This window comes from Pseudorasbora parva, chromosome 17 (genome assembly GCF_024679245.1).
Source record: "Pseudorasbora parva isolate DD20220531a chromosome 17, ASM2467924v1, whole genome shotgun sequence".
NCBI lineage: Eukaryota > Metazoa > Chordata > Actinopteri > Cypriniformes > Gobionidae > Pseudorasbora > Pseudorasbora parva.
This window is the reverse complement of record NC_090188.1, coordinates 12,215,272-12,237,824: the sequence shown is the minus strand read 5'-3', so window position 1 is coordinate 12,237,824 and position 22,553 is coordinate 12,215,272. Positions and strand designations below refer to the sequence as shown.

At 38.5% G+C, this 22,553-nt stretch overlaps 1 protein-coding gene across 2 annotated transcripts in view; it reads right to left on the bottom strand.

Annotated features, from left to right (window-relative positions):
- The window catches only part of gfra4a (GDNF family receptor alpha 4a), a 287,628-nt gene that overhangs the window by 9,998 nt on the left and 255,077 nt on the right, over positions 1-22,553 (bottom strand). For both annotated transcript variants that reach the window (XM_067421642.1, XM_067421641.1), the window contains 3 exons: positions 18,901-19,246; positions 16,946-17,055; positions 10,368-10,502 (listed from right to left, as the gene is read on the bottom strand). In XM_067421642.1, the coding sequence (XP_067277743.1) occupies positions 10,368-10,502; positions 16,946-17,055; positions 18,901-19,246 (591 nt within the window). The remainder of the gene's footprint in view (positions 1-10,367; positions 10,503-16,945; positions 17,056-18,900; positions 19,247-22,553) is intronic.

The following is a 22,553-nucleotide window of genomic DNA, read 5'->3' as shown; positions in this document are numbered from 1 at the left end:
GGAGATATGAAGGATGCAATACTACTCTATAGGTACTCAAGATTGACATGAGATTGACTGAAACTGAGTGTTTCAGCCCCCCTTTAACTACTAATTTTGATAGCAATTGCTCAGCTGGCACAGGAAATCTATGCTCATTTGTGGACTTTTTGAACCAATCATCGGAGTCATTAATATCATGCGAGTAGTCTTTAATCCAAATATTCACAGGAAATTCTCAGGGAAGACATGCAAACACCTCATTGATGTCACCAGACCAAGAACCAAACCAAACAGGGAGTGTAAATACACAGAGGAACTTATGAGATAGATCATAGGCAACAGATGAACAGGGTAACATACAATTAAAGGGAACAAACTAGCACACACTAGGGCTGCCTTCAGAGGACACATTTGAAGGAAGGAAGGCATCAAGCTGCATCCGAATCATATGTTTGCTTCTCTTCCTGTCTCCTGAGAGACCTTCATCTGATGGATTTTTGAAGGCAGCGTACATGTGTCCTTCGCTGCCTTTGATATCCCACAATCCTGTGCTTTCCATTCAGTGACAGTAGAGATTGGAAAATACGATGGCGTCAGAAAGTTGCGTTTGCTTGTCAGTTTGTGTGTAAATGTATGTTTTAAACCAATATTTTCCACTTCTGATGTCATTTCTAGCGAGAAATGACTAATGTAGTATTTAAATATGTGTTTAGTTCTCACCAAAGCTCTCTCTATTTTACACTGCCTTAGAAGTCTGTCCGAAATCAGTTTCATGAGGTATCTTCATGCACAAGACACTGCCTTACAAGCTGTTGTCTGATAAGGCAGCGAGGCAACGAGTCAGCTGACTAGGCTTTCGGACGCTGCCTAGGAAACTGGGTCACATGGGCAAACAGGCACACAACTATGGGTACATTTACAGAACAGATTCACATATCATACGGAAATGTGAAAAATTACTAAAAACCGCTGTATTATGCATGCCAGGTCAGTAGTTGGCGATGCATTCTTTTACAGCACTCTTGCCAAACGTGCATGCCTATAGACTAAACATGTAATGTACGTGTGCATGCCGTCACCATTTTCACAAATTAGTTTACACAGACAATAACAGTATCGTTTAAAAAAAAACTGCAATTTGAAACCTGTTTTCAAAAGTTTGTGTATTCAGGCCCCCAAAATTCTGTTGTTGCATAAATGAACTGTCAAAGCGCTGAAAATGGTGTTGTGTTAACAACAACCCCTCAAACGCAATGAAACAACATAACTCTGACATATTTACATATAACGACCAAAGAAACTAAAGTCTCGCACATTCACAGAAACATTTTTTGCATGACGTGTTAAACATGAAATGGATATCTGTTGTGGTTCTTACGACATGATTAAACACTGCCAAATGCTTCAGTATGTTTAGGTAAACGCAAACATTGTTCCTAATTACAAAACTAATGTTCCTAATGTGTTTGCCGCTACAGAACTCTGAACATTTTAGTTACTAGTTTGAATCAATACATAACTAAATTAACATTACGTTATTAGCATCACACACACACACACACACACACACACACACACACACACACACTTTGCAGTTACTGCTTACTCACCACCCAGAGGCAGGAAATGAGCCGTCACACTTCCTGCGCATTTCTTATCAAAACACTCATCACTCATTCAGGAGCGCATGGAAAGCGCTCTTACGAAACATAACCTTCACGTTTTACTACATTAGTGAATCACTGAATCACTTCCATCTAATTCCAGTTCTGCTGGCTGTTGGCCCACTGACTTCAGCTCTTTTTCCACAGTCCGTCTGAATGAAGAAATTCTTGTAATACTTCTCCAGTATTTCATCGTCGTCCCAGGGGTACGCTGATGGTTTGGGGGCTGGTGTAGCCAGTTAAACTAGTTCAGTAACAGCTGAGGTGAGGACTAGCCTCAATGGACTCACTCTCAAAAAGCTCTTTCAGCTGTTTCCCTCCATCCTGTGCTACTTTTGTCCTGCTTGCTACTCTCCGGCTGTCTCCGCTCCATTAGTTTTACTGCAGGGAGCCAAATTACGCTCAATTACCAAGACACCAGAGGCTGCGCTTAGGCTTGAATCAGCACACATACACACCGACCCAGCACTCCGGACTGCCCCGAGACCCGCGGATAGAATAGGGAAGGATGGTGGAAACTTGACGCTGCAGTTTCGTAAATGCCGGAAATACCTTTGAGAAGCGAGATCACATTGAAGCGCTTCTGGATCAGAGCTGGAGTTAATCTCCGAGATCTCAGCGGTCAGACTGCAGCACCACCCCACCTGTGAAATGGATGTGTTTACATGGTTGTGTTTGTTATTAGTGGCTCAGAGATGCAGTGGGCCATGAGCAGAGCACACCGCTGAAGATATCCTGTGCTCCTGATGACTGTTAATGGCTCATTACCGACACGCATTCAAACTTCATAACGTTACATCAAGAGAGTTCTCTCTCAGCACTGCTGATTGCACAATAATAGTGCTGACTTTGAAGAACAGGGATGCAAATACGTCTCTCTGCTGACTCTTCTATTGTATCTATTTTCTATCAATTGAAGTATATGAGTGTACTCTGAGTGCGAGACAGTCCCCGTGTCCATACGAGCTTCCCTGCTGCAAATGCAAAAGGCATTGTCAAATGAGTAGGATGCAGAATATTCTGCATACACAAAAAACGTCCTGAATCTGATGGGATTCTCAAGCATGAAAACAATGGACATTTTGCTTTCCCATGAGGCTACTGAAGCAGAAGAGCTGTTTATTTGACAAGTCGAATTCAAATTGAAATCATTAAAACTATGGGTCCAAATGCTTTCTCATCAGTAAAAATACCTGAGTAAGGGCCAGTTCCAATACCCACACTTGCATTTTTTGCACTTGACCACTTGTGTACTTTCGTTACATATTTCCTCTATTTGGCCCAAGTGTTCTCATATGGATGTGAAGACTGCAAGTGTGTGAAGAACTTTCGATATTGTGATATTTTTAATTAAGTGATTAAAAAGCAGTTGCAGATGTTTTGCAAAATACGCATACCATATTTTCTAGAAAATAAGCCACACATGTCTAAAAGCCCCGTTTCCACCAAAATTACCCAGAACAATTTGTACCAGGAACTTTTTTACAGGAACTTTTCTCCCCCCCCCCAGACCTGCAGCTGTCTGCGTTTCCACCGCGATAAAGTTCCGAGAAGATTAGGCAGATTAGTCCGGTGATGTAGGACTGCGCGCGACTGCTCCTCCAAGTCAGTGACGGACACTAGGGCTGTCACTTTTTATTCGATATTCGAATATACATTCCAAGATGACGTGAAATATCCGTAATCGAACTATAAATAAACTATCCGGTTTTTAAAGTGCCATGTAGCGCAATTTTTTACTGTCGGTACGTTTACATGGAGCACTGTAATCGGTTTAAAAGTCCAATCTGAAGGAAAATGCTCCATATAAACACCTCAATCGCAATAAAAATGCCCAAACTGAATGAAATTGTAATCGTTTTGAGATGAGTGGATAAACCTTTTCATGAATCGATCAAACGAAACATTTCACCACGTAAACGACCTGACCGGATTACTTTTGAGTGTGCGTCCTTATGTGATGTACACAGCGCGCGCCTTCACCACTGAAGAGCACACGTCGCGCTCATGCACCAAGCATGTTGACAGGAGAGGAAAATACATTTTTCTGAGGGATAAACTTTTGATTTCATAAGAAGTTATGAAGATAATGTTGGCATAATGACACTTTCCCTAAGCCTATGTAAGCAAACAATCAACTACTTCAACTGCGCCTGACATTAGAATTTATTTTTTCTGAGATGATTATTACACTTTACAACAAATGAATAGCTTTTATAAAACCGTATAGGACAATTCACCATGACGTCACAACAGTAATAAACGTTCTTCCGGGTGGCAAAAGCCGAAGCGTTCCTATGGCAACGCTTGTAAATTGCTTGGGATTCAGACTAAGTTAACATGATTATTGAGAGACTGATTAACTAATTCAGGAGACAGCAATACATGAAATGCCTAACCTTGCTCCAGTAGATGTAGCGCTAGTCACCTACCATCATTTTTAAATGAGCCTCAGCCTACTATTGAGTAGTTATTTTACAGACGGTTGCTGTTTGAATGGTCTATTTCCCTGTTATCTAACTATTTACCTGTTCTCTGCTTTTCAACAAATCATTTGCACACATTTTTTCTTTATTTTTTGTATCTGAAGATTGGTCAGGTCGTTTACATGGTGAAAAAAAAATGTATAACAAGTATGGAAGAGATTCAAGCTGTGCTGCTTTTGCTGGTTATGTATAGGTTTACGAGGTAATTAACAACGACAGAAAAGAGCACTAATATGCAGATTCAGCAGCATGCAGCATATTCAGAAAGCTTGTAAAGCTAGATTTAAATTGACAATGTATATTATTATCAGCTATTACGGACATTAAACGTGAGATGGCTGAGACGAACGCGCGCCATCAGACAGTCAGCAAGACTGATATTTACTGAACGTAGACCGAACCTCGCAAAAGACTTTTAAAAATGCAGAGTTGAAATAAAAGGCTTCGTGAGCTCAACCAATCAGCATGTTCTGCGCCCAAGTCCCGCCCTCGAAAGTTCCTGAACTTTGAAAAGTACTACCCATAGACCGTAAAAAAATATATAGATAGAGCTGAAAATCATTAAATATGCAAATCTTATCCAATCCTAGCCAAGGGCCTTTACTTCCAAGTATCCACAGTGCGGCACACTCATCAAAACCCAGCGTTCAGGAGAGAGCCTCAAAACCACTGTAGAAAATAGCCTAATTCTTATTAGTTATGATGTTTTTGAATGTAAAAACCACACAAATGTCATTAGTTGACCTCAGACAACAGTATACTTTTTTTTTTAAAGCCAGTTCATGACACTTTAAGCTTATTCACCGTATCCCTCAGAGTTTGATAAGTCCATACATACCATTCTCAGTTTAGTTTTTAGACCATTTTGGTGTTATTTTGTCACTTATTGCGCAGTAGGCTAGATGGAGCCGTTTTCCTCCAGTCTTTGGAGTGGGGCTTTGCAAACCTGCATTAACTCTAGTGTGGAATTTTTCTACAATATTCACTCATCATGACAATAAAATTGCAAAAATAAAAAAAAATGCAAGTTAACACCCAGTCATGCATAGGGGAAGAAAATACCATCATACACCACAAAACCGGTATCATTTAGAAAAATACTGTAATAATATATACAGTCCCTGACAAAAGTCTTGTCGCTTGTGTACAAATTGACCTAAAGTGCCGCTGAATTCCGCTTGATTTCTAATCAAGATTTTTTTACAAGAAATTGCTCATTTTAATCCCACCAGCTTTTGTAATAATGTTTAAGTGAAAAACTTTCAAAAAGTATTCTAATATTCACAGCTTGGTAAAGCCCATTGAGTCAATTTTTGCAAAGACATAAGTGTTGTCACCTTGTCATATGAGCTTCATCTGTGACTACTAATGGATCAATTAGGTCTCAAGTGTGTATAAAAAGAACCCCAGTACGCTAGACCTTCACATCAACTGCAACTAGACCTCTGCAAACATGCCTAAGATTCACCCTGAGACTAAAGTTTTGATTATCAAGAGGCTGAAGACCAGATCCACTGATGATGTGGCAGACACCTTCAATGTGTCTCAGCCTCAAGTACAGAGGATAAAAAAAAAGATTTGAAGAGACTGGAGACATTTTTGACAAGCCCAGGTCAGGCAGACCCCGCAAGACAACTGCTCAAGAGGACCGTTTGTTGGCTCGAAAATCCAAGGCCAGCCCATTTTCCACTGCAGCAGAGCTCCACGAGACCTGGTCACCTGAAGTCCCTGTGTCAACCAGAACAGTTTGTCGGATTCTGTCTCGAAATGGCCTCCATGGTCGAATCAGTGCCCAGAAGCCAGCACTAAACAAAAGACAGTTGAAAAACTGTGTGGCATTTGCCCACAGCCTGCTAAAAGGATGAACGCTGGAAAAGTGGCAGAAGGTGGATTTTTCAGATGAATCTTCTGTTAAATTACACCACAGTCGACGCAAATATTGCAGGAGACCTACTGGAGCCAGAATGGATCCGAGATTCACTCAGAAAACAGTGAAGTTTGGTGGCGGAAAATTCATGGTCTGGGGTTACATCCAGTATGGGGGTGTGCGAGAGATCTGCAGGGTGGAAGGCAACATCAATAGTCTAAAATACCAAGAAATCTTAGCTACCTCTTATATTCCCAACCATAAAAGAGGCCAAATTCTGCAGCAGGACGGTGCTCCATCGCATACTTCCATCTCCACATCAAAGTTCCTCAAGGCGAAGAAGATCAAGATGCTCCAGGATTGGCCAGCCCAGTTACCAGAAATGAACATCATTGAGCATATGTGGGGTAGGATGAAAGAGGACGCATGGAAGACGAAACCAAAGAATATTGATGAACTCTGGGAGGCATGCAAGACTGCTTTCTTAGCTATTCCTGATGACTTCATCAATAAATTGTATGAATCCTTGCCAAACCGCATGGATGCAGTCCTTCAAGCTCATGGAAGTCATACAAGATATTAAATTTGGATCTCACAGCACCACAACTTAATTTGCTGACATATTTTTGTATTTGCAGTAAATTTGTTCAATTTCTGTATAGGCGACAAAACTTTTGTCTTGCCAAAATTTTACCTTTCTGTCTTGATTAAATGACAAATATTTTTTCTGTGAAAATTATTTATTTCAGTGCATTAAACATAATTTGGAAGGGTTTTAGCTTTTCATATGAGCTATTTCTAACACCAATGAATTAATTAAAAGTCAGGTTAATATCAGGTATTTCTAGAAAATAGATAAGCGACAAGACTTTTGTCAGGGACTGTATACTGTGATAATATACTGTGATAATATAACCATAATTTTTTTTGTCATACCACCCAGCACTACTTGCAGGTATCTATGTAATGTTACACCATGATGAAAAGACGATGCATTTTCACATTAAAAAAACAATTTCTAATAATGGTAAATAAAACAAAACATTTTCAAGCATTATAAATGTATATATTCTGGAATAATATGTGACCTGTTCTGGCAAAAGGAGTCGGAAATTATTTATTTTATATTATATTATTAATTATAATTTCGAGCTACAGGCAAAACGAGAGAAAATTTCAATTTTGATCGATTTCACAAAAATGTGTTCATTAAGCTCTCATCTAGCTATCCTAATGCTCAAAATAGCAAACATCTAAAATTATCTTAGTATGTTTTCTGAGAGGAGTGCCTTTCTATTGCTTCTCAAAGACTTCACCTCACACAAGTTTGGTATTGTTATAAAGTCCAGCATTCCAACTTTGTGAATATTCATAGCAAATTATCAATGGCGATCATACTCGTGCTGACTGACAGATCCAAAGTGTGTGCACAAAGACGCCTCAGACAGTGTGTGGTTCCGATTAGGGCTGGTCCGAATACTATTTTTTGAGCTTCGAAGCTTCGTTAATAGGCTAATCAACTTTGAATATTCAAAGCTTCAGAGGGAGGGGGCTGCACACATTCTTCTCTCTAATAAAAGCAGGAATCTCGAGAAGTGGCGCGCCTCACGCGGGCAGGGCTTATATGTTTTGAGAACAGGGATAGCATAAGAGAAACAAAACACACTGTACTGTTACGTCCCATTTTTTATATATTACAGTAGTAAAAAATGATTTTGTTCAGTTAGAGAATAGATTAACTGCAATTAAATACTGAAAATACCGCGTGAGCCGAACGAGAGTCACCGCACAAACTGCCGCAGGAGTGAGGAGCTGAACGAATTTGTCATCAAAGGCTTGTGTTCCAAGTCAAAACTCATTCCTCCACTGATTCATACTATAGTAAAACTATGGTTAGTGCTGATTGGCCAACGCAGTCGCCAGGAGGAAGCTCCTTTGACCAATGAGAAACCTCTCACCACGCCCCTACCTCCTGCCACGCCCCTACCTCTTGCCACACCCATTACTCCAAGCTGCAGCTACTCCAGTCTCCCTGAATTGGCAAACCCAAAGTAAACTGCGCACAGCTGCATTCGTTGACAGCCGCTCAGCATTTACAGGCACTGCAATGTGACGGAACATTTTCTCATCGTCACATCCCTAACGGGTAAAAAGGCTAATACATTTTGATTCTATAATTCTATTTTCCAAAATGTCAAAACAATGCAGCTTAACCCAAAATGCAAGCTCAGGCATGCGCTTCGTCCATATCAGCTCGTGCAGTCTTGCGCTTCAGACAGAGAATACTCGTTGAAGGAAACACTAAGAAGTGAATATATTAAGTATAAATAGGTAGGTTTCCTATTCAACTGTACATCCTATTAAACTGCTAGGATATAAAATAATTGTAAAAGAGTATTGCATTTCGTCAGATTTTGTAGTGCAAAGCAAACATATGCAGGCGCGAACGAGAAGCATTTCGAGGGGGGTGCCAGGTGTGCGCAAAAAAAAAAAAATACACACACACACACATATTATATACATACATATATATATATATATATATATATATATATATATATATATATATATATATATATATATATATATATATATATTTCTACAATATTCACTCATTGTAGAAATAATTGTAGTAAACTGCATTGTAGTAAACTGCATTGTAGTAAACTGCAAGTTAACACCCAGTCATGCATAGGGGAAAAAAATACCATCATACACCACACGCCCAATTTTTCCGTTTTTGATTTGTAAAAAAAGTTTGAAATATCCAATAAATTTCGTTCCACTTCATGATTGTGTCCCACTTGTTGTTGATTCTTCACAAAAAATTACAGTTTCATATCCTTATGTTTGAAGCCTGAAGTGTGGCAAAAGTTTGCAAAGTTCAAGGGGGCTGAATATATATATATATATATATATATATATATATATATATATATATATATATATATATATATATATATATATATATATTCAGCCCCCTTATATATATATATATATATATATATATATATATATATATATATATATATATATATATATATATATATATATATATATATATATATATATTTGAATCCCAAATGTGAAAATCTATTACAAACCCATCAAACAAATATTTGAATATTCAGGTCCAGCCCTAGTCCTAATATACAACATATACACCGAATTACAGTATTTCAAAATGTCTTGGCACGTACTATTCACGCAAACATTATCTGTTAAATAAATCTGTTTGGTTAACTGTTGAGAAAACCATCTTTTGTGTAACATTAGATCCGTGCAGTACAGTGAGTCTTAATATAGGCTGTCTGTTTCAATAATGTTTATCAAACAATTGTGGTATCATGTAATTTTTTATTTATTTTCTATAGATATGAGTTTTGGACTTGGTGTGTGCAAAATTTGGTGTTATTACCAGGTGTAGCTCATACATTTTTTTATCAAAAAAAAAAAAAAATCATACATAATTTTTAGCTTTTTTTTTTATAGAGAATGTAAAAAATAACTCGTTTTTGAAAACGTGCTCATTGTGAGTCATTTTGCCAGCAAGATTCAGATATATTAGCTCCAATAAAATGTTAATCACTTCACATTTTACTACCAAATTATATGAAATCTCTTTAATTTACAGTACACTAGAAGGTATTTCTTGACATTTAGCACTTTTGGGGCATGTAAGTTTCTGATGGATGATTGGATACACTTAGACTCAATGTAGATTTAGTGTGTGTTAAGGGCACTGAGCATTGCCATTTTCAGTCTGCAGACGGCAAATGTGGGTTTTGGGAAAGTCCCAATATTGTTTTCAGTTGTTGTTAGGGTGTTATGTCAGGTTAAAGGGAAATGTCAAGATGGTGGATGTCTGGGAAGGTATTTATACTACACACCTGCAAACCGATTAAAGGTTGCAAAGTAAGTTCTTCACTGATTTAAATACCTTTGACATGGAGTTTAAATGGAGCCAGTTTTGGTGAATAACTAAGTAAAAAATGTTACTATGTGATTGTTCTGTATAGCATTAATGTATGTAGGATGAATTAAATTCACACATACTGCATCCATCATGTTGTCACTGTGACCTATACTCCATCACTTGCTTTGCTTCACTGCTTTTCCAAATTCCTCTCCCATGGCCCCATGGGATAGTAAAGTGTCTATCAAACAGTCAATCATACTTTTCAACTGTATGAATACAATGAATTTAGACATACTACTTGGCTGACATACTGTTTTTTGCCTCCTAATAGTATGGAAGAAGACATATTTGAATGCAGGGCATGTCTCCCTCCACACACTAAAGGGAATATCCAGTAATCATCATAATATTTGTGTGTGATATAGGACAGGGGACAAGTTTTTACTCACTCAAGCAATTGTTCTCATGGAAATGGCTGAGAAAGTGGTTGCACTGATCTCGAAAATTCCCACTAGCCGCACAGGAGCACCACGGTCCCACATTGGATGTTGAGTTATCTAGGTAGTTTGGAGTGATAATGCTACCTACAGGGAGAAGGAGAGAAATTACACAGAACATCAGTTGCAAAACCAGAAAGCCAAATACGGTACCAATATGAATCCCATAAATGCAGTATTCGTCTGTCATCTTTTATTATGGGAAAATATCTTCTTTGTCAGATGTGCAGAAAGCACAGATTCAAACTTTATTTGGTATTTTCTATGAAATGGGGTATAAAAAAAAGAGTATGATTTTTTTTTTTACAGTCTTTTTTCTTTTTGTCCAAGTATAATATAGAGCCCTGATGTGTATTCTTAAAAAATAAAAATAAAAGTTTTTAAATAACAGGGTAGCTTTGAAGATAATTTAGTGCAGAATAAGTGGTTACACATTTATATTTTATTTTGAATTTTAATATTATAATTGCATTCAATAGATTGTTAAAATTATTATATTGTATGACTTTGATTGGTGGAGACAGTTGAGAAGGTCCAGACCTCTGAGGAAGGATTTTTTTTTCCAGTTTACCCAAGATATCAAAGTTCTTGCAAGAAATTATAACACATTTTTGCCTGTAATGGGACAACAGTGACCTACTTATGAAGTGCCATTTGTGTTTAAACGCTGAGGTCGTGTTTATTGGTTCTCTTCATCAGCTCCACAAGGCTGGCCAAACACCTCATCAATGATGGCTCTGCACTTGAGTTTCAGAAGAAAATAAGGAAGTGATCTTTGTTTCTTCATTGACATTTGAATCTCTTGTACAAAATAGAGGCATGGCAAAATTTCATCCCATGTCATCCATTTCATTTGCAGAAAAGTTTGAATATATTTGTTTTTTTCTAGCATTAATTATTGTAATGCACTTTTTACTGGTGTTTCTAAGCGTACAGTAATATCATGCTCAAAATTGTAACTAGGAACAATACAAGAGATCATATTACTCCCATTCTGAAATGATTGCACTGAGTTGATTTGTAAGTTCTTATGCCCACGTACAAAGCACTTCACACAGTTTGTATCTCCGCTTTTAACACCATATATCCCCAACCGTAGTCGCTGTTCTCAGCATGGTCTGATTGTTGATTAAACATGGTTATGTTCCATGGGTGACAGAGCTTTTTCTATATACTGAAAAAAATTTGTAAATAAAATCAATGCATTTTTTACATTGCTTTATCTCATCAAAATAACTTAAGCAATTTTCAACCTTTTTTCATTTTTAAACAAGATTTATCTCCAAGATTCAAGTCAGTTTAATGTAATTTAAGTTGAACTTATTAAGTTAGCTTACTGTTTATTGTGGTAACATTATTTGTTGTTTTAGTACACCAATATATTGATAATTTATTTTATATATTTTTTCTTATATTATGCATGTGGCCAACACTCCTCCAGCTGACTAGTGCACATCAACGCAGACTCTTTTACCTTACCGATGATGAAATATTTGTTACATTTTAAAGCAATCACCATGTTTTACTCTATAGGCCCTCAGCTAAGACATGAAAAGCTGTCAATCTTTATCTTATGTGTGGGTTACATAAGTGCGCTACAACATTGATTGCAGAGGATATATTTCTGTAGCTCTTAGAGCTGTGTCTTTGTTCAGTAGGGAGGGAAAATGACTGCTAGCTTTTTCAGGGTGTGAGTGAGTGAGTGTTGAAGCTATCAACTGAAAGCGGGAAAATTGGAGGTGCTGCACTATGAACTCTATGGTCTGATAGGGACCAGTTTAAACACATTGATTTCTTTTGTCCCAGAACACAAAATTGCAACATCTCCACAACTGGGCTTGGAAAATACTGCCGTAATGACTAACAGCCAGTCTTTGGTCTCTTTTTTTCCCCCTCCACTATCTTTTGCCTACCATTTCTGACTTGAACATTTGTTAATGTCACAATCTCTTCTGTAGTTCTTTTTACTAGCAAATCTCCTTTGGCATCCTTGACATCAATTCTGATGCATCTACCAAATTTTGTCATGGCTTATTTGAATGTGTTACATTGGAACAGATATATATATATCAAATATATATATAATTTTTTTCCACATGTTTATAATGTATACTGGAAAACAATGACAGGCATTTCATATTTTAAAGGCTTTTATTGGCACAAACAAAAGTCTCTGATGGATTTAAAGAGGTAACTGCTTAAGAGTCAATGATTGGATCATTATTGCAGTGACAGGCAACACTGACACTGATTTGGCAACAGTTCTTCTAACCTTAATTGATGGAGTGTGTATCTTTCTTAAAGGGGTACTTCAGCGCTGGAAAGATGAATCTGTATTTAAACTGGGTCATTAATGTAGTAGAAATGTGAAATTATTTTTTAATTTGGTACCTTCTAGACTGAGAAAAGACAGAAAATGTATTTTTGTCTCATGGGGATGAAAGACTACAATTCCCAGAATGCTTCGCTGCCCTGTGAGGCCACCACTACTGGATTACAGTGACTGAGTTCAGAAAGTACAATTAAATACTGAACGTGTCTGTTCAATATAACGATCGCGTCACTGCGTGAGTCTCACAGCACTAACTCAGATTAGGAGTTAGATTACATTTAGTGTCATAAATGAGCTGATGAGCTCTCGTGATGAGATCTGAGGTAATCGCGACCACACTCGCGGCATACATTCACAGTGCGTGTTCAGTCTGGCGCATTTTCAGTTCATGCCTTTGGAAGCTTAAGTTTCATAGAAATGTATTTGATAAGTTAAAACACTTACATTGCTCAGCACCCGATCTGTTTAAATGAATGCCTGCAGGCAGCTGCGAGCTGAGCTGCGAGTGTGATCTCCCATCCCTCATGTGCGGGTTCAAAACATGCGGAAATGGCTCCCTCTGCTGGCTGTAGTCTTTAGACTCTGGCCAAAAATTCCAAAGATGACGCAAATATCATCAATTTGCGTTACGAGAGGAATTTTTTCCAGAAATAAAATGCATAAATCTTTTATCTCAGGGGAATATTAGAAGGGGGCAAGCTCAAGCGAATATCCTCCAGGGTTTCTACTGATACAAAGCCATATGCTAATCGCTGATGTAACCCTTTAAACAACCATGTAGAAAGGCCATATTCCAGGATGACAATGAATGTCAAGCTTGACAGGATACTTGACTCTTGCATTGTCAATACAAGATCTTGACTAAACATTTATGTACCTCTTGGTGGAAATAACATAACATTTATTTCCATCAATAGGTCATAGTCATGTCAAGATCTTATACTGAGAATTTGGGCTGTCAAAATGGCTGAAAAGCAAAATTTGGAAATATTTAAAATATTAGCAAAATTCTCATTATATTCAAATTATAAAGGCAATACCATAGACTGTAAAAAAATATGGACGTAGTGTCCGTGACGTCACCCATTGGATTCTGATGGTGACAAGATGACTAACAGACTGCTGATAAATGGCTATCCACCTGTCACACACAGTGGCCACGCCCTTAATTATGCAGAATTTTAAGGCTTTTATAATGTAAACAAATGAGTTATAGAAAAATTCACCCCCCTTACAGTTGTCATGAAGGGCAAAATTAGCCGTATAGAACAAAACCCCACATTGTACCATGCTGAAAATACTTTTTTTTCTGCTGTAAAGTTGGGCATTTTAACATGGAGCCTGTCTCTAGCGGCCAGTCGATGAATTGCAGTTTAAGTCACTTCCGCATTGGCTTCACAACAGAAACTGGGGGAGGATGCCACTAGGGAACCCTAACCCTAATCTCAGAGAGAAAAAGTTTTGTCTCCTATGCCCACAAGACGGTGCAGGTGAGCGCAAGCAAATGTAAACCAAATCAAGCATTGCATCTTTTATTGATATGACATTCACTCTTTAAAGTGCATTCACTTTTCAAACAATTGTTATTAAAATCAAATATAATTAGGTGTTGAAATTAGGTAACACAAGTGCATAAAACTGCAAGTGCATTAGCAACCTGAGAAAACACGCTTCAACAGACAACTTAATGTGAACACAAAATAGCAAAGTGACATTCAGAAACAAACCATTTCCACTCACTAAACATCTACATATTTTTCGTCAAAAATACTGAACGTGTCAACTTGACCTGTAGCGGACCTGTTTTTATTTGACAGCCCTACTGTAGTCTCCCACCAAACAGTCAACTTGACCTGTAGCGAATGATCAACGTTTTTTTTTGCTAGGATATACTCAAGTATGTCTTTGCCAGCTGTGCAATATGTGGATACATGTATAACAATACCGCATGATTTTTACAACCAACTGAGAGGAGTTCGTCAGCAGGAAGAGTATCTTCTCTTTCATTTATATCTATCACATGTTTCAAAGCCCTGATTGCCTTCTTCTGCACTGCTCTGTGTCTGACTGTATACACCGTCCAACAGGTTGCCCATCATCACCAGTGTTTTTCCCCCACATTTTTTCAAATTAACAACACAGCCATACCGCACTGTACTAAATAAACAAACCGCATCAGTTACGTCGTCATCATGTCTCCCGCCTCTACCAAAAATTTGAATGCAGGGTTTTTGCTTTCGAATGTGAATGTTTTTTGTAAATTCGATGAATATTCCAAATTCAAATATTTGTATATTCAAACATCCTGGAATATGTTTATGATGTGTCTTCCTATGGTTTAAGAAATGAAAAGCTACACACTCCAATTAGGAATAGAAAACTGTTCCAAAACATAACATCTCAGAAACACAATAATCACTACAATAATGATCCAATCATAGACTCTTAAGCATTTGCCTATTTAAATCCAAACAGCAACTTTTTTTGGCTGGAATGTAAAGAGTCAGTATTACAGTGCTGGCCTTTCTTCATAACCTTCTTGCAAATCGCTCTGGCATGCTGGATATCAGCTTCTGGGCCAAATCCTGATTGATGGTTATCCATTCATCCCTTATTAGAGCTCAGAGTTGATCAAAATTTGTGGGCTTCTGCTTGTCCACTCGTCTTTTGAGGACTGACCACAGGTTCTGTATGGGTTGTCTGGCATGAGTTCTCCACATATGGATGGTCTCAGGACGCTTAACAGTTGGCATGATACAAGACTCATGGTAGCTTTCACTTTTTCTTCTCCAGACAATCGATTTTTCAGGTCTCCCAAACAGTCGGAAAGGGCATTCGTCAGACAAAAAAATAATAACTTGGCACCAGTCTTCAACTGTCTAATGTCCCAGTTTTTCCTACAGTATTTCAGCCTGTCTTTAATGTTTTTCTTGGGAAGAATGGGCTTCTTTGCTGCAAAAAGTCCAAAAGTCTTTGCCTTACTATGCGTGCAGGTGCATTTAATCCCACTTGCTGTAAAAACTAAGTTATTATTTGGTTCTGTAGCTTGGTATATGCCCAAGTATTTGGGGTCAGATCTGCATTTTGTGTTTCATCAATGTGACATCTAGCAGCAACTGGTTACCACTATTAAAGGTCCCGTTCTTCGCGATTCCATCTTTCAAACTTTAGTTAGTGTGAAATGTTGCTGTTAGAGCATAAATAATATCTGTAAAATTATAAAGCTCAAAGTTCAATGCCAAGCGAGATATTTTATTTAGCAGAAGTTCCCTTTCAAAGTCTACAGCGAACGTCCGGTTTGGACTACAGCAGGAAGTGCAGGGATGTAATGACGTCACTAGAACCGTTTGTTGACTAACCCTCCGCCCACAAGAACACGCAAAATAGGGGGCGTGGTCTTGTTGCTCTCCCACGTGGAGAAGAGCGCGCATTCAGCGCTTGCATCTCCCCGTTATGGTAAGAGGCGGGACCTTTCCGGGCAAAGTGCGCTAAGCTGCTGTCCAATCACAACACGGGAAGCGCTGGCCCAATCAGAACTCGTTACGTGTTTCTGAAGGAGGGACTTCATAGAACAAGGAAATCATCAGGCCGTTTTTAGGACAGAGGAAACAGCGCTGTACAGATAAGTCAATTGTGTGAAAAATACTGTGTTTTTTTACACGCGAAACATCATGTTATATTGCACACTGTAAACATAATCAAAGCTTCGAAAACATGCGAAGAACGGGACCTTTAAGTAACGATTCAGAGCGAGAAGGTGCCAGCTTTTTAGAACAATACATTTCACAGCATTTGTCTATGGATTTATTGCAAGAGATTCAAGAAAAATGAAGTGGGCTGCTCTCTGAAGGCTTAAAACCTTAGTTCGCCCCAATGTTATCGACAAAAACATTTGAAACATTTTTCAAAATATCTTATTTTTTATCTCACAGAAGAAGGTTTGTAATGAGATTAATGATGTAAATGATGGCCAAGTTTTGAATGACACGATTACGATTAAGTAAGCGTTTGCATCATATGAATTGTTGATACGGTTTAGTAAACCCCCGAAAGCAAGTGTGTATCACAGTGGTCTTCCCTTCCCTAATTCCACCTGACAGTGCAGAAGTAAAGCTTGATAAAGATTGCCCATAATTCTAATCTATCTGACTGGTGTATGTGATAAGCCAGGTTGGACTACGTTGCCCAGATTTCTCACCTATCAGGCCGGTGTATGCAATAAGGCAGGCTCCGTAATTTTCTTGCTGGCAGCCGCTGGCAGTAAGCTCGGAGGGTTGGCAGTCGTGCTGGAACTGAGCCCAGCGAGACCTGTGGGAACCACAACAGCACATCCATCATCAAGCCAGTCAGCAAATCCTCAGAAACACACATTCCCGCAAACACTTTCCTCTATGCTACCTTACGCTCTACGCGTAGGTGGGGCTACATGCTCTGTTTTGTTTTGTCCTCTTCTGTTCTGTTTAGAAAGCTTTACACCAACCCTCTCTGCTCCATCCTCAGTCTTTTTTGCTCTCTTTTTCAATTCCCCCCTACATATACACAGTCCTGATCCATTTGTTTTGCTCTCATTTTAATCAGAGACATGACTGCAATTCAGAGTTCTGGAGAACTGCCAGATATTCAACCGACTGAAAGAGTGGCAGCGACCAGCCGGGACCATTTACATGCAGGTCACATTCAGCCGGTCCTCTGGTCACCAATCAATCATTTAACCAGGTCAGTCTCCGAGGAATTACCCACATTCCCTGCTGATTTCTTATGCTAACAGGCTGTTGTGGCCATAAGTGATCTCATCTTGTGTAATGTGTTGTGTCAGCAGAGCGCTTGCTTGGCGTATGAAGCGTGATGGCAGAGACCGATGAAGGCCTGTGCGATTGTGAGGTGAAAAGAGGAGACTCAAACTCGGCTTTTTTGAGAGCCCTGTAGAGTGACTGCAGCTCTCAGACTTCTAAATGTGTCTGCTGAATCTACACCTATCTCTCTGTTTGTCCATAGTGAACAGATAAAGTAACAAATACAATAAAAACTTCCTATACCTTTAGTACAGTGTTTATGTTGTACAGTCCTCTAGCTATACAAGCTTGATTCTGTGTTTTAAAATCAGCACCTCCACAAGGGGTGCTATAGCATACAAATGAAAATGATTTCTGAAGAATCACGTGACACTGAGGACTGCAGTAATGATGCTGAAAATTCAGTTTTTTCATCACTGGAACAAATAACATTTTAAGATATATTCAAATGCAATTTGTCAGCAGTTTTTAGAGAGTGTTGTGTAAGTTATTGAGTTTATTAGCTAGCTATCAGAATAACAAATCCATTTTAATGGTACAAACATTTAAATCGATGAATATGAACATTAAGAGTCAGCAGTATTTTATGCAAATAAAGAAATATATTACCAAATATTTGCATAATTTGGCAATGATTTATTATTAAAAAATGTATTATTATTATTTTTAAAAGTATCTTCAGAATTTATGGAGCAGCACTCATTAAGATGAATTGGAACCAAACCAGAACTTTTTAATTCTTTGCAGTACCTATCCTTACTTGTGGCCAAAATAATAACTTGACATTTGCCTTAAAAAATGTCTTTAGAAGTTTATGTGTTTATTGCAAAACACAGCTCATCATGTAATCCCATCCAAAAATAACTTTTCTGGGGCTACTAATATGACTGAAGTTTATCTCGTGTGTTTATATCATTTTAAATGTGTCTAACTTATATACATTTTTTCTGCACCTTTATTGCGCCCTACAATCCACAGTGCTGCAATCTTCAGTGTCTTTTATAGTGTGCTCTAATAAAAGATAGTATCAGTTCTATTCAGAAAACCATGTGGTCTTGAGGAACCCTTTATAGGGCTGAAATGGTTCTTTATTCCTGCTTGTTTTTCAAATCTGTAACTGTAAATGATTTCTTTCTTAAAATGTCTATAAATTAACTTTAAAATATTGTAACTGGTTTCCTACCGGTTATGTCTTTTTCTCTTTTTAGCTTGTGTGACTTTCTCTGTTCAGGAAAGGGTTCTTTATGGAACCTTATAAAAAGGGTTCTGCTATTGTCACAAACCAAATAACCCTAATTTGGTACTGTTTAGAACCATAGACCCATTCTTAAGAGTGTGGTTGTTTACACACAATACTCACTTGCAAACATAGTCGGCCTCACAGACTCGAAGCTGGACCAGGCAATTGGGCTTTTCCCTTTCTTCATAAGAGCACGCAGGCACAATTGTCTGGCGTCGACGCTCTGCGCATGCAGTGTCAGAGCACGGACAGAAGAGTAGCTCGTGCGTGTAGTCGGGCGGCACACGGTCGAAGAACTTCCTCAGGGCTTTGCTACAGCGCGCACGGTTACAGGGCCCGGCTAGCGCTGATGGGGCGATGCATGCCGACACGTACTCTGTTCGTAGCTTCTGACATGTCTCGTCCACGTTACAGGCCTTGGCGGCATCCAAACAACGGTTCACAGTTGTCATGCCCACCTCAGACTCTAAAAGAAAAGAGAGAGAGTGGTATAAGAAGGTATAAAGAGAGGTACTTGGAGTGGCTGCAGCCATACAGTCGCTGTCCAGTGCTGAAATAGAAGCCAGCACTCAACATATCAGAACGCCAAACCACAATTACAAACAACGGCGTGATCATAGATATGTGTACATAGATGCATCATTCGACCGATCCGCGCAGTCACTAATGATGATTCTATATATATATATATATATATATATATATATATATATATATATATATATATATATATATATATATATATATATATATATATATGGGATGTAACATTAAAGTTAGTTCACGGTTCAATACATACCTCGTTTTTTTACCACGGTTTTCGGTTCGTTTTTTTTGCTATTCTATTCTTACTGTGCGTTCACACCGCCGCCGGCAAGAGCGTCAAAATTCGCTCTTGCCGCCCTGACAACGACGCTGTAGAAAGCTCCGTGGACGTGCTGCCGCTCTGACGTAGATTTTTTTTTTTTTTTTTTTTTTAACTGTATTTAAAGAGGCCGCAAATCAAACAAGCATGTTGATGGATATACTGTCCACAAGTAGTGTATAAATTAACTTCATGAAATCGTTTAAATGTGAAAGTAAGATTCAATTGCATACCCGCTGAACAACGAGCGTTCTAGCGCTTGTAAAATAGTGTTGCGCGAACAAATTGCACATCACTATGAATGATCTTGTCATAAATGATAGGGAAACCCGCACAGCAATGATCAACCTCTCCTACAATTTGCTTGGGAAATAATGTGGTCGGAACCAAAGTTTACAGGCCTGCCTTCTCTGGATTTCTCTCAAGCGGAGCACTTCTACATTCTGACTGGTTGCCGCCGAACCGCGTCATAGCTCATTACCATAAAGTTGAGCTGATTTCAACTCTCCTCCACGCCCAAATTGTCCAAGATGCGCCGCACCGCTCTCGCCGGAGCTCGCCACCCGGCTCCCATTGAAAATGATTTACTTTTGGCCAGCTTGCCGCTCCGCCGCCCCGGCGGTGTGAACGCACATTTAGGTGACAGGAACAGAAAAGAAAAAGGAGAATTTTTTTTTTATTGTAATACTCTTTTCTTTATTTCACTTAAGACTTCAAAAACCTTACTTAAACTTAAAACTTTACTTTAAAAAAAACTGTATTGTATAATATAAAATAAATAAATATAAAGATTTACAGTGGCAGCTCAGAGATGTACAGCAGCACTTAAGTATGAAATTGAATGAATAAATGTAGGCTAAAATTAAAGCTACATAGTCTTCAATATACAGTTATTGAAAGCTGCTGTATCTCATACAGACACGCGATTTTTCTTTCCCTTTAGGCATAACCGGCTGTGTTGTGTTTGACAGTATTAGCGCAGTAAGATTACTTAGTCCAAGGACATTCTAAAACGCTTAACGTGAAAAACGCTTAACGTAGCTTAATGCACTAAGACAGTGTTAAAAACACACTAAACTCAGGAAACATCATTTTAATGAAGTATACTATGCACAAAAAATCAGATGAGCCCAGAATATGAACGCAACGCGTTTCATTACACGTTAAGCGTTTTTCTCCCATAGAAAACCATTATAAGAAAACGCTTAACGTGGTTTAATGCACTAACCGGCAAGGCTTTAAAGGGATCCCCTGGTGTTGAGACTTGTCTTAATATAACATAAATTATGTCTCTTACTGAAATATGTAGTAGAAAACCCATGAAAGAGCTACGTTTCATAAAAAAACGATTTTATATTTGGACCATGGGCGGCGCCATTTTGTTTGCGGTCTAGGTTGATGACATAGTTGCACTCCTCAATCAGCTGGCTTTACCATAGACCGTAAAAAGGGCTTTACCCGTAGCTATTTTACCACAACCCAACTCAAAAATTGTTTCAGAGTTAAACAAAACCAATGAATTGCTTTGTAATTGTACTTAAAACACACTCAAACATACATGTGCACACAAACTCACCTACACAAATTCACAAACAGATCGGCGGGCGCGCACACACACTGACAGACTGCACTGTCTCAATCGAGATGTTGGGTTGCTCAATCTCCACGACAGGGGCTGAATCTGAAATCGCCCCCCATACCCTGAAATAGGGCATTATTTGAAGGGACGGCCATTTGTAGTGTTATCCAACACCATAGTAGACGTCCGAGTGCAGTCATTCAGTCTCACGTTCCACCGCGATAACGAGTGTACAGCCGATTACACACAACAGCTGTCCGACTTCACGCACTCGTATTCATTCACTCCTTCAAGTTATATTAGTAAACAAAAGTAGGGAATGTTATTCATGTCTTAAAGATGAGATTTAGATTGAGGTTTTAATACACTGAGCTTGTGCTCAAATTTAATGCACGAATCAACCAACATCACCAAAACATCCTGCCTTTCTTCCTCACGTTCCCCCTGGTCCTAAACCTAGATAGTTCCCTCTGCTGGTCAAATTAGGCATTACAGTTAATCTACTGCATATCAACTTTATTTTTTTACGGTCTATGATATCAACAGTCCATCTATGATATCAACACGCAGTGCGTGTGTGTGTTCGCGCCGATCTGTTGGGGTGTGTGTGAGTCTGTGAGAGAGAGAGTTTGTGTGCACATTTATGTTTTAAGTACAATTACAAAGCAATTAATTGGTTTTGTTTAACTCTGAAACAATTTTCGAGTTGCGTTGTGGTAAAAATAGCTACAGGTAAAGCCAGCTGATTGCCGAGTGCAGCCATACTACAGCATCACCCTAGAACGCAAACAAAATGGCGCCGGCCATAGTCCAAATATAAAATCGATTTTTAAAATAAAGTAGATCTTTATGTTTTTACTACATATTTCAGTAAGAGACATCATTTGTTATATTAAGCCATACAAGTCTCAACACCAGGGGATCCCTTTAGACGCCCCTAAACCCCTTATCTTTAGTGCATCTGATTGGATATTTGCTCATCTCAGCGCAGACTCAAAGGCACACTCAAACGGAGCCGAAATACACAGAGAAGAATTGAAATTAATTAAATGCAAAACCAGAAAAAATTCTAAAAAACCCTAAAGGTACAATTTTGACACCCTATTTTTCTGTGTGTATATTGTGGCATCCCTAATAAATATATACGATCACGCTGGGTTTTGACCTTCTTCACCAGAAGTAATGGCGTTGGGAATATTAGATTAACTCGTCTGCTATGAGGTAAAAAAAAATAAAAAATTAAATACTGTTCAAATCAAATCAAATCATTTCTTGTCTTAAGACATGTATCATCACGAGCTGCAGGTTTTAATATGGATTTGTATGTCT